This window comes from Lipophrys pholis, assembly GCF_963383615.2.
Source record: "Lipophrys pholis genome assembly, chromosome: 12".
In the NCBI taxonomy this organism is placed as follows: domain Eukaryota; kingdom Metazoa; phylum Chordata; class Actinopteri; order Blenniiformes; family Blenniidae; genus Lipophrys; species Lipophrys pholis.
Genome location: NC_137641.1, coordinates 21,813,495 through 21,827,317, shown reverse-complemented (window position 1 = coordinate 21,827,317; position 13,823 = coordinate 21,813,495). Strand labels below are relative to the sequence as shown.

The 13,823-nt window shown below is 39.9% G+C and overlaps 1 protein-coding gene across 14 annotated transcripts in view; it reads right to left on the bottom strand.

The window, feature by feature from the left end:
- mapk10 (mitogen-activated protein kinase 10) overlaps positions 1-13,823 on the bottom strand; it is a 32,488-nt gene that overhangs the window by 4,428 nt on the left and 14,237 nt on the right. For 7 of the 14 annotated variants that reach the window (XM_080477694.1, XM_080477692.1, XM_080477699.1 and 4 more), the window contains exons 4-11: positions 10,936-11,065; positions 10,430-10,488; positions 9,842-9,980; positions 8,888-9,053; positions 7,993-8,064; positions 3,751-3,933; positions 1,210-1,334; positions 381-407 (exon numbers count right to left, since the gene is read on the bottom strand). In XM_080477694.1, the coding sequence (XP_080333820.1) occupies positions 381-407; positions 1,210-1,334; positions 3,751-3,933; positions 7,993-8,064; positions 8,888-9,053; positions 9,842-9,980; positions 10,430-10,488; positions 10,936-11,065 (901 nt within the window). The remainder of the gene's footprint in view (positions 1-380; positions 408-1,209; positions 1,335-3,750; positions 3,934-7,992; positions 8,065-8,887; positions 9,054-9,841; positions 9,981-10,429; positions 10,489-10,935; positions 11,066-13,823) is intronic. The other 7 variants (XM_080477695.1, XM_080477702.1, XM_080477703.1 and 4 more) reach the window with 2 other exon arrangements.

Below are 13,823 nucleotides of genomic sequence, written 5' to 3'. Positions count from 1 at the left end.
AGATGTTTTCAGTCCTGTAAATATGATTCATGTTATTGTGAGTAGCTGAGTTGAAGCTGAGTCATATGTGATGCAGGAGATGTTACAGATCCAGATAAAGACTTTTTGACAGAAGGAAAACATTTCCTTGACCACAGTTCGGTCCTTTGAATGAGAGTGGTTATTTATGTAATTTGAATGCAATTCACAACTCCTCCTCCCTTTCAGTTTTTATTGTCCCTTTGAATATTAATAGATCTTCTCACATGCCTGGAGGGAATCTTCACAGAGTTGACAGTTCTGAACCAAATGTTCCCAAATATCCACTTGTATTCAAACTCATCAGTCAAAACAGGTCCCATTCAATTATTTTTCTTTGATGTAGAGCAGTTGTTATTTACCATGGACATCTCAATGAGATCTCTGGCCTTCATCAGCATGACATGACATTAGAGAAAGGGAAAACAGCAGAAAAGGTGTTGAAATGACATTCACAGTCACGATATACATACTACATCAACTCTATCGGCAACATCAGCAAAGAAATCATCAACAGCTCCACATCTACAAAAAACGCACAGTCATGAAATCTCCTAAGAATGAATCAGACCTACAATGGAAAAGTATGCAAAAGGCTACAATCAACCAGCAGAAACAGTGAGACTGAGATTCATCAGCTGGTCATGCAAGAGTTAATGTATCGCTGCGAGTGGAAGTGGCATTTGTACTACTTCACTGAGCTGCAGATGGCATTTTTTCCCAATCTCGCTGTCACCTCATACTAATGAGGCACTGATAAAGATGGACCAATGAAAAAAAGTGGAAAGACCACCATTCTAATATTACATAAAAAAAGATCACTATTTCTTCAGTAGAAGCGAGTTCTAATCACAAATACTGGTTTATTTCACTACATTTGTATTTCAGTTATCAAATAAACAAAACAAAAAAACAAACAAAAAAACGCATAAATGAGAATAAAAAATGAAAATGAGATGAGGACATAAATAGAAAACACAAAAACGTGGCTTATCCAGCATTTTCACTGTTTCAGTGTATTCTCTATTCAAAACTTCACTTTCTAAATCACTTGCTTTTGTTTAGACTGAAAATAAAATGAGGGGAGTCATCCTCACTACACGAGAATAGGAAAAACAGTGGCGACCAATCAAACACTGAGGGGAGACCAATGAAGATGACGATCAATATGCAGCTTTGCCAAAAACTCACCGCCTCCACCTCAGCTGGATCGTACCACACGTTGATGTAGGGGTGCTGTAAGGCCTCGTCCACTGATATCCGTTTAGCAGGGTCAATGATCAGCATCTTAGACAGCAGGTCTCGGGCTTGACTCGCTGTGGGTTCAAATACGACAGAAAATAAAAACAAATCGGCTTAATCGTGCAAGGCAAGATACCATTAATATGCAAAAGACAAAATGTGAAGCAGAAAGAGAAAGAAAGGGAGGGAAAGAGAAAAGGCAGCTGAAGGAAATGTAAGGTTATAAAGAGAATAATTACAAGTGGTCGAGAGAAAATATCAAGCTGAGTCATATGTGTCAAATATGCAATTGGCACAATTATGCATTAATTGTTTTGTTTTTTTTGAAGGAGCAGTGACACATGGTTGCGCAATGATTATCACTTCCACCTCACAATAAGAAAAGTCCTCAGGTTTTAGGGCCTGGGGAGTTTGCACATTCTCTGCGTGTGTGCGAGGGTCCTAAAAAATTGGGGAACAATGAGGTTCAGTAATGGCTCTAAATTGTCTGTCGGTGTGAATAAGAGTGTATCTGTCAGTCTTTGTCTTGTGAATGAGTCCAGGGCGTACATTGTACATCAGCACCAGTGCCCCATGAATCTAAAACAACAGTTTTTAACTGACAACGCTCATGTGTTGATTTCTTCTGTGTATGCAATTACAAGTAAAATGACAATAACTTCATCATTGTAATTTAGTTCAAGAGCTCAGCCATGAATTCTGCCTTCAGTGAGGGAATACTGTTCCTTTTGCTGAAAAGTGAAGTTTTAATCTGACTATGTACTTACTTTGGGGAGGTTCAGCTGAACTGTACTATGTTGACAAATTGTTGGTTGAGGCAGAATATTTTTACATTAATAGTGGATTATATGAGCTTGTATACCTAATACAGTGGGTCAGTGTATACGTTGAAATACTTCTCTTACACGTATTGATTTCCTTTAAATTCAAACTTGGACAAAATTGTCCAGCATATATGCCCATTTTGCACAGACTAGGTCTCTGAACTCTGCTTCCTTAGTTGAATTATCTGAATAAAAGTCTAAGATCTGCCTTATTTCGTGTGTCTTTGAATGTGTTTCAGGAGAGTTTGTTGAATTGGAAAAAAGAAAAGAAAAGTCTGCCACGGAGAAACCAAAATGTACTCAACATCACCAGCCGCTCACTTGGCCCGTCTCTCTCCTCTCAGGCTCTCTTGGATTGATCGGAAATCAAGTACCCTTAAACCACATATCATTCCTCTCCTACACGCACTGACCTTCACTATAAATAGCTCTCCAGCCGTAAAGGACCGAAGAAACTCCAGAGAGAACGGAGAGAGACCGACGAGATGCTGCGTCGTATTTTGCTTAAGCATCAACATGTCAATAACTAAAGGATGATAAATCTATAGAAAAGCTCCTCAAGTGCTCTCCTTCCACCTTTCGTTGTTCCCTGTCTGCCCATTTTTTTTCCTTTGCTCCATCTGACAGCAGCGTCTGTCTTTTCTTACGCATGCTGTTGAAAATAACCAAAGCCCCAAAGGAAGTCTCCCTCTGTCATGTCTGACTCGCTTCCTACCTGTCACAGAGCAAAGCATACAAAACAGAAACATTTCAACCAGGTCTCACACCGTCCCGCTCTCTTCCCCTCTGTCTCCAAGTGTATTTCCCTGAACAAAGTCACTCCAGCAGGGAGCATCGCGAACACAAAAGTGATTCATGAGAATTTTACCCGTTGACAGTTTTGATGTGGCGGCAGGGAAACAGACAAAGTATATTCTGTTCTATCGCACGGGAAGGATTTTCTCCTGCTTCACTTTTCAGAAGCAAATGTGTTTGTTTAGGTTCTGCATGAGAAGTGGCTGGATTCAGCTCGTTGGTGTAGCTGGTTTCATTTAAGTAGAGTTTGCATGTTCTCCCTGTATGCGTGTGTTTTGTTTCTCCAGGTACTCCAGTTGAAAAAATGCATTTGAGGTTACTTGATGATTTTGAAATTGACAAGGCCTTTGAGCCACTCCAGCTTCCTGGGCATTTCTCCATAGCAGCCTATTTCTCCAAGTACATTATGTACATCCTATGAATAGGATTAGTTAAATGCCGAGAAATAGTATCCCCAAGGGGAACAATAAAGTATCTAATTTAAGGCCACGCGCTATATTTGTGTTATGATTTACAACAGGTCTGGTTTTAACTGCACCGTCTCAACACTCAATCCTGTGCGGTGTCAGTCATAAAAACTGTCATTGTATTTTTATTACGTCCCATTTGAAGGATAAACTAGAAATGTTTACAGCAGTTGTTTTGGTGCTTAGTTAAATGATGGTAACATCAACAGAATGATTATAAATAACAATGTCGTGATAGTTTTTATATTTTTGTGAGATATAATGCCACAGAGTGACACACAATTGAAGAATTTTAGAAACGTCAAAATAATCTACGTGTTAAAGACATGTTTACAAGCAGATCAGTGCAACTAATGAAATGGACCAAAAAAATGGCCAAATTTATATCCTTGCAAAGTTCTTACCTTTGAGTTTGTTGTGCTCAGAGTCAGCAGGGAAAAGGCAGTCGGGAAAGAGCTTGGGGAAAGTGAGGCCTGCATACTTTGGCCGGTTCTCAACGTAGTTCCTCACCGTGGGTTGGAGCTTCTTCATGAACTCTGGCAAGGGCGTGCCAAGCTGCTCGATCACTTTGTTCCACTGATCAATATCTGGTGCGGCAGGCCAAGATTAAGGGAATCACACCTGGGATATATCATGGCCTATCATCAACTTAGAAACTATCCTGAAACTGGATTGTTGATTACATTCTCCTTGTTAAAACACGTCATTTGGGATTTGAAAACAGAACACAGTCACGCTCGACATCTAACTCCACATCGGCGCCAAAACCTACTGATACGAATATGCAAACCTTCGTCAATAAATGATGAGACTCTGTATGTTTAGAACTGGGTCACAGATCTGATGATCAATCTAATGAGAATATGAATTTTCGATGAAAAAGTGACGTGAGTATCATACATGGAGCCGAATGCATGCAAACTGTTCACATATGTGGTGCATCTTCTCGGATTTGACTTCCCCCCCTAGATGAGTGATATTTTCTCTTTTACCCCTTCCCACACTTTGAATGACCCCCCCTCCCCTCCCCATGTTCTCACACAGAGTGCCAGTTGAGGCAGTGGGCTGCCAGGGCCACCACAACGTCTCATGCTTCCTCCGTTTTGTCTCCACTGCACACTGGCTATGATCCACCCATGGCTCAGTGAGGCTTTTTTTTTTTTATCCACTAAGTCTCTTATCCATGGCTCTTTAGGAAGTAGTCGGATGCATCCAGACAGTTTGAGGTGTTTTTTTTCCCTCTGTGTGCCAGTGCCATAAAGCTTGATGCCTCAAAGTGTTTTGGAGTGTTCACTTTCTGAAATAGGGACATCAGAAACGAGATCAAAGAAATGCTGACCTTCAGCTGTCATCAGGCCACATACTAAGGAGGAGAAAAGAGAAGGAGCAGTGGAAGGTCAGAAGGATACGGTCAGTCCCAGGGAACAGCACTGTCCCTCTTATCACCTCTCCAAAGATGCAGCCCACCGACCACATGTCCACTGGGATTTCACATGCATGCATGCACAAACAAAGACATGCAGGCACATGCAGGCACGCACACACACACACACACACACACACACACACACACACACACACACACACACACACACACACACACACACACACACACACACACACACACACACACACGTTGTCATGTTTGTGGTCATGATGATAGTATAACACCCACTGTATTTCAAACCCGGCGACTCAGGGAAATATGACTGATACTCAGGGAACATAACTGCTTTATGTTCACCAGCTGTTTCTGAGGTAGGATTGTGCTTTAAAGTGTTTTTTTTATATATTTTAAAAAGAAAATAGATCCCTGCTGCGATCAACACCAACGGCATTGAAGCTCAACAGATAAACAGTGACAGAAACACACTATGAAGCACTGTGAAGTGAAAAGCAGCTGCAGTTTCAAGCAATAATTCTCTGTAGGCTTACAAAGAGTAATTTTATGTTGCCATACTTATTCCTGATCAGAAATGTATTCAATATTAGTACTACTAATATAGAAAAATAAAATGGAATTGTTTTGAATAATAGTGTCTATTTAGCTGCTCCATTTTACAGTCAAGTCGATGCTTCAAAGGGCCTTCAATTACTTCAATTAATAGAATCCCGCAGCATGATGTTGACCTGTTACCCCTCAATTCCTATTAAATATTAATAAATGCATATTTCTATTCCATTTCTTATCTTTTAATCAAAATACAAAAAAATGTGCAGGCTACTATTTGAGTTGAATTCTCTCTGCGACTGAACCTCACGAACAGTTTCACTTGAATCTCCAGCACATTGTAATATGAAAACCTGAAATACACTATTATTGCTTTCACGTAAGACAGTTTCAAATATACAGTACATGTTACGTTAAGCAAAAGGGAGGATTTATACTGGCAAATGTGATAGGGAACTTCAAGTGTCAGTCCATTTTGTCTGACCTATGTTACTGTAAAAACACAGAGAATATTAGGAGAGAATAGAACAAATCCACTACAGGATAAAATGCAAGAATTCTTATTCATTACTCACTATACACTTGCTTTGAATATCTTATTCTACATTTCTCTGAAGAGATTCTCCGAGACCATAAAAAGTGGTCCTTAAAGTGACAGAAAAAGCAACTGAGAGGACAACACATTAATCCATCATGAAACAACTTGAAGCCCACTATACTGTGATCTGTCTGTGTAGACAGACTGCCATGCTATATCATCACTTGGCAGGCACTCAAGAGGGTGGAGATAACATGAGGCAGGTCAATACATCAGGTCGAAAAGTCTATGAAGTGCATTACGATTAGCAACAACAGCGGGGAAGTCCAGAACTAGCCTATAAGCAGAAGCTTGACAAAAGTGTGCACGACTGTGCTTCATTTATCTACAGAAAGAAAGGATGTACTAGAGGTTAACAATTCCACGTCACCGTGCACACAGAGACAGAGGAGGAGAGATATTGCTTCATTGCAGGGTTTTCTAGTTTTCCACAACATTAATCTTTTAGGTGCTGCAAGATCAAGGAGTGCAGAGAGTAGATTAATGCCCCATTCAGCTTGGGACACACAGGTCCGGTGTTTTCCACTGCTTATCCGTCTCTCAACAACTTCAGATCATCATTTTGAAGGATGAGGCTGGTGATTTTTCGTGTCAACGAATCCCATGAAAAGCCAAAAGCCAACAATTTGCTGTGTTCCGGTCTGCGCCGCATGTTCACTGACATGCAGTCTTTTCTGTGGAGGTGTGCACTGTGTCCACAACAACGTAGGTGCATTTATCATCTGTGCGAGGTTGTTATCAATCTCAGTTTACTCTCAGACACTGTGGGCTCTGCAGAAGGCTGCAGTGGAACAAAAAACATGGCGGGTCTTGTTTAAAACCCTGAACACTCTCTGTGTCTTGTCACTGTGCTAAACTATGATAGAAAACCAACTGAACCAATTGGAAACCTAGTTTGTTATGATAAAATAACACATGCCTTAAAGTTGTGACACAGGAATATGTAATAATTAGATTTGAATAATCTAAGAGCCTACAACATTGCAGAATTGTTTAAAAGTTGGTGTTAGTTTTCTCTTGTTGTTTTTTAGTTTGTAAAAGTCATTAATACCAAAATCGAAGAATTTTGCAAGACTTATCCCTTATGTTGGTGGTTCCTGACCTGTTTTTCACTGGAGCATCCCAGATTGCATTCAAGAAAGGCTATGAACATTTTTTCCAATCTCTAATTGCAGACACCACCACTCTCACTCAAACTAAAAACAATGGGCAGTTTTTATGGACTGTTTTTTTTATCTATTTGTATTGTACAGTATTATTTTGTATATTTTTAAGTTTTTAATTTGATCTCTGGTTCCCCCAAAGGGACAAAAGGAGTCCCTTAAATATATAAAATGATTCAAATAACATTGTTCTGAGTTTCCACCATTAATTCTGTTTAAATTAACATATTAAAATAATGCACCTTTAGCTATTGAAGTTTATTCACACTGCTAAATAAGTTCAACTGAGCCGCTATTAACAGATGCTCAAAGGCAATTTATTAATCATTCATTACTGAATGCCTAATAAGTGAGTCTGACTCATACATGTAGGCACCTCACGTGCGCACACGTGCCCATACACAGCATGGGGACTGTTTATCCGAATCCAACCTACTGAAAGGAGTCATCACGGGGATGCAATTACAGCCTCCTCACTGCAAGAGAAAACACCAGGTAGTGCTTGGGAAAGGCTCCAAATAGCACATATTTTAATATTCAGAGATGAGGTGAGACAGGATTACTTCCTGACCAAAATCTTTGTTACTGCTGGTTATATGAACAGCGTTAAAAGAAGCGAAACTTGTTATAAAGCCAGCCAGATGTGAGTGTAGTTTAGTTCACCTCGGCAACATACAGCAAACATCAGGCCTGTTACCGGAAAATACAGTGTGACTATGAAATGTAATGACTGAAGAAAAGATGGACTAAAAAGCCATCTTAAACATATATTATTGTTATTACCTTTACACGGGCCTGCAGCTACTAATCTCAAATACTCTTGAAAGCTAATGAAACAAGTTCATTCCAACTTGAAATTCAAAATAAATATTGAGCACACAGAAAAGAAATAGAGTCACCGTCAGAGAATCTTTCTGTGAATTAACAAGGATACAGTCCCGGCCAGGAAAAAGGATTTTGTGGCGCACCATTTCTCCCATAATGCACCCCACCGACCAAATATCCACTGCACGCATAGAGGTGAGGGTGAATCGAAGAAGCAGCCAAAGAAAAGAGGGAGAGAGCAAAGGTTAGTAAAAATCCACAGAGAGCTTTTCTGAGATGCATACATGATTACAAACCTATCTGGTATTCAGTGAGAGAGAAATAATTAGTGAAAGCTGTGTTACATAGAGATAAATTAGAATGAAAAACAGACGTAGCCTGAAAGAAGTGAGGAATCAGAAGCAGAGTCTTGGAGAGACTAACTAGTGGCAGGAAACCCAAAGCCCCAGAGCCCACAGGCCTCCATTCTTGGGAGGAAGATGGCTAATGAGTCATAACTAGGCTGGCATTCAGTCACACGTCTTGATGTTCTAGGGGCTTTTAATCAATGACTCATACCTCCAACACTTCAATCCACTCCAGTGCAACTCAACCAGAAGTTGTTGATGAGCTTTCACAGTCAATGCTATGATACGTTCAACTCGGATGATCATCGAATGATAGCATCGATGTTGCTTAATTATCTAATCATTTATGCCAGTGAAAAGACAGATGAATTGATTCTGTAGTCGGATGTTCCAGCTAAATGTCCCGCTGCAGTCTCTTAGAGGTTCAAACTACAGCTAAACGTGACGAAGAGCTTCAAGAATGTAGTGCGCTTGTTACTGTCAGAAGCTTGTGACAGGGATTATACTTAATCAATCAAAATACTTTATTATAAAATGCTGATAAAAAAAACTATTGTTCCATCTCTCTGGCATGACAGTTGCAAATGTATATCACTCTTGATTTGAATCCTTCAAAATATGATGCTTGTAATTACGGATATGTCAAGGAACTCTCACCATTCTCCTTGTATCCCATTCCCAGGATGACCTCCGGAGCTCTGTAGTATCTAGTCACCACATACGGGGTCATCATGAAGCTGGTGCCCGCAGTCCTGGCCAGACCAAAGTCCAGAATCTTCAGAGTGCAGTCTGACTTCACCACTATATTGCTTGGTTTGAGATCCTAGAGAGAGAGAGAAAAAAAATATATGTTTTTACAATTTACCCACAGAAAGTTGATTTACTGGTAATGTTTATATGGGGAAGTATGGATTGTTTCTGAGCCGTGATGCCCAAAAGTCAAAGTCGGGGGTGCAAAACCTCCCCAATAAGTAAACGCTTCATTGCGGTAAGACATTGATTCTCTGTTTATCGTATTCTGGTAGCAGTAGCATTAAAGAAAAGTTCATGTAATTCAGCCGGATACAGCATACTACTGATGATTGAGTGAAATATATGTCGAAAACACTGCCAGTGAAATAAAGTTGTGATCTATGCCACACAAATTTTTGTCTAAGTACAGGAAATAAGAACAATTAATTTAGTTTTTGATGGAGAAGACTCTATTGATGATGGTGTTTTTAATTGTTTAATTGTGTAATTAAAGGTGAGTTTGAATACAACTTGCAACTGTCTTAACTGATACACTAATGATTTGATTATAGCTTATAATATAGTGTTGAAAAAGCAAAAGGCTGAATACGAAGATTTTTTTTTTCCTCCCTCTCATTTGTCCATTAAAAACTGTAAAGCTACAGCATCAGTTTGGTTGAGCACAAACCTGAAGAAAGTCCGAAAAAACAAACTCCCAGCATGTACAGTGTGAAACTCTCTGAGTAGATCATGTAATGCTTTATGAAATGAATTCAAACATTTGAAACTTCTCGGACAGGTTATCACGCAAGAGATTTAAAATCACACAACTTAAAAGCAAAAGCAAAAGAGGAACACTGAGCATTTAGTTGTTCCTACCCTGTGAATAATGCCTGCTGAGTGCAGATGTTTGATGCCACACAGCATCTGGTAGAGCAGGTAGGACATTCTCTCATGGTCAAGCTCCATCTGAATCACCTGGCACAAGTTGGCATCCATCAGCTCCATCACTAGGTACCTGGGGGGAAAAAAATCTACCTATGAGTGACTGATAGAGTCTGACAAGTGAACGATGGGTAAATCGGGAGTTTATAGCGGACTCAATTCTTTATGTTTAGCTGAAAATATTAACATGCACCACCAAGTTGCCTGAATTTGTCTGTGGCCTCAAACGAAGATTATTCTGACAGTGAACACTCATTTATCATTCAGAGAACAGGATACCTCCTGCAGACTCGGATTACACCTCGAGTACTTTCACTGACTGCATGTAAGTGACTGTGTTCTCACAGACGGAGGTGCAAAGGAATAATGAGCTCATAATGTACGTAAAAACAACAATAAACATCATCTTTCTTTCCATCTGGAGTAGATCAGGTCAAATGAGAATATGCACCTTCCCTTTAATTTGTTCTGTGAGCTAAATGATGATGCGTAATTACACAAAGAAGACTGAACAATACTTACACATCTTGAAATTCCTCTAATGATTTCTGTGGCGTGAAGACATTTAATAAACTGATAATCTGAAAGAAAGAAAAGGATAAAGAGGATCAACCTGCAGCAACGGGTAATGAAAGTGAGGGGCAGCAGAAAACAAGCTGGTAAAGAACCTAGCAGAGGACAAAGCTGAGCAAACCGGAGAAGTAAAACTGAACAAAAGAGTGGGGATAGATGTGGAAGATGGGAAATGCGACACAGGGGCATAAACTGCAGCGCTGGTGATTACATTCATGCCTTGTAGTGCTCTCTATTTCACTCTCCTGCCAGTTTGGTACATTTCCGGAGGCATGGAATTTAGCACGGTCACAACATTGCAGTGGCGTGTCTGCGTTTTGTAGCAAAGGGATTCAGCAGGAGCCCAAAATAGACACAGACTAGTTTTAAAGTGTCTTTAGCTCAAACGAGGACTACATTTTCCTTGCCACAGCACTTGTGTATTCCTTTATTACCTCCTGGCCTGGATCACTTACATTTTTGTGATTGACGCATTTCATAAGTACCAACTCCCGATACGCCCGCTTAGCATGGGTCTGGTTCTGGAAGGGTCTGCTCAACTTCTTGATGGCTACGTTTCTGTCCAGGACAGCATCGTAGCCCGCACTGCAGAAGCAGAAAACAGAAGAAGACAGATCAGTGTTAATTTGGCATTTGCAGCTGGATGACTCGGTCTGTTCGTGATTTCATGACAAAGTGACAATCCGTGGTGAATGTCACTGGTCACAGAGACAAAGATAGAATATGTCACGTCTCCAAGGAAACAAAGACTCATGGAAATAGATGGCAGATTACCAAGAGTTGTATCTGTGAAAACAACACTGGAGTCACGTAAGTTGACAGATGTGTTAACTCACCAGCTTGAGGTTAGAGGTAGGTAGATATAGTATCAGGCAGATATGCATTTAATTTGGTAGAACAATTTTGGCTGCATTAAGGTTCTTTTTTAATTCAGACACGACAATATCACCTTGATGTATTTATTAGCTTGGGTGGTTTGGCAATATCATTTCCAGTGCAGCCACCCATGACCAAAACAAAATAAAGTCCCAAGGGGACTTTAAAGTAATTTTTTAATGCGTTTTCACCATGAATCCAGTTCATAGTTTTGCTGCAACAATTTATTATTCTTTTAAATAGGTTTTACTTTAGTGTGCGCCTCTTAAAACGTTGTCAATATTATTCGTAGTTTGGTATGAAATGCAACTGACAGATTCTTTTTGTACTTTCTTCTGCCCAACAGGAATTTTTCTGTGGGAATAAAAAACTTATTATATCCTAATATGTTGTATTATTTTGTAGCACAGAGCATCATATTGTATCATGTTAAGTCAAATCATATTGCATTGTATAATTGTGTATTGTGTGATATCATTTTAACTCTTATCGTATCGTATCAAATCAATATTCTACAAGGTATTGAATTGTAAATTATCTCACTATTATTAGTAAAAAATTTATTTCAACTTCTTAAACCTAAAGATGTTGATTTTCCCATTTCTAACACTAAATATCAAATGTGAATTATATTATACAATTATTAAATAAAAGCCTAATTATAAGTCAGAATTTTGCAACATGGAAGAATCAAAAGAAAAAGAGGGGGAATCATCAGTTATTTTGAAAAGGTCTCTGTTCCCACCCAGTTGCTCAAACCATTTCAGTGACCATTACAGCAAAGTGAGTGTCTTGCTGGCTCGACATAATCCCGGCCACCCGAGAACCTCAGGGATTTTAGCTCTTTGCTTCGATTTATGTTGGCTTTCAATGAACAGCAGCAGAGGAAAAGCAGCCATAAAGATGTCACATCACATCACATTCTTACTTATATCTCATAGTACGCATTCTCTGGCCAATTCTCCCCACAACCTGCTGCAAATTGAGTTTGGGGCCGTCTGTATGCAGGCCTACTGTGGACGGCTGGGTGAGAAACATAGTGGATTGTCATGTCTCTGTAGAGACCGTGGGCCTTGGATGACGTGTGGCCATGGAAACAGTGGAGCCTTCATAAAAGCATTGATCCAACAGGGATTTGATCCAGTCATCACTTTTCTATCTGAGTGAAAGATGATGTCACGACCAGCTAAACTACTTAAAGCCTTCATCCCGCCTAAGAAAGCTGATGAGAGCTCAGCCTGACCGAGTCATGAGGGCAGGGATGTGCACGGATTGCAATGTTTGTGAGTGACAATACAGGCGGACTGAGTCTTAACTGCGGCAAAGGCAATCAAAAACAAGTTTTCCCTCAATACCATGTTCTCAGGCTTTGCCGGGACAAGAGTCTGGTGATTGCATAACAAAGCAGATTGCGTACGGACTCACTCGCTGATGATATTCACGGATAAGCTTTGTATCTCTCTCTGCTCGTGTGTGTCATGTCAGTTCTGCAATTAACTGTTGAGAATCCATGTATAGAAAATGCATGTTAGAAAGGAATTTAACTTTACAAAATTAGATGAGGCTATGTTTATGGTGCAGACTATCTGACCTCAATAATCAGGAAGATATTATGTCAATCTTTGGTGATTTATGTGATTTGGCCGTGGTAATACCATCACCATATGACACTAGCAGACAGCTGCGTGCACAACCCAGCAGCACACAGCAGAGCAGGTTAAATTAGATTTGCACTCCATGCCATTCATCTCTACAATATCCTTTAAATGGGCACAATCCCAGCATTAGCAGCAGCAGTCTGCCCAAGCTCCTTTGCAAATGTGCAGAATTGCTTTGGAACGGAAGGAGAGACGGACCGAGGGCATGGGAAGCAAAGGAAGGACAATGGAAGAGAGCAAGTAGAGGGCAAGACGGCCGAGAGCGAGTGAATCTTCAAACGCTCCTTAAGCTTCACTAGAATAAAACAGCTCAGCACATCCAAGAGAGGACTTTCTGAGTCTGGGAATACCACCACGGTGTCACAACATTAATATAAATATAAATTATAGATCTGTTTGGTCATTTAACAAGACGCATTCCTTTAAGTGGAATCTTGGCAGTCATTCCACTGCATTCTGACGGAGCAAGCGTGAGGCGAATTACAATGAATACAGGCACTCTCTGCAATCTGGATTAGGGATTCAGTTAAGTGCCCATCCTGTTAGGCCTTTATGGACAGCACATCCATATTCTAAATGAAATTTTTGTCATGAAATCATGGCACTGAAGATGATAAAAGTCAGTAGCTCAACATCTGTTAGTAAATTAATGCAAAAATGCAAATTTGGATCCTAATTTTCATTTTAATTTAGAACAGATAATTTTTCCAGCTTCCAGTAATTATTTGGTTAATCTGTTTAACAAGCAAGTAACTGGGTCATTTTTGTACTAATGTATTTAAAATGTATCTTAATTTTAAATGCATTCC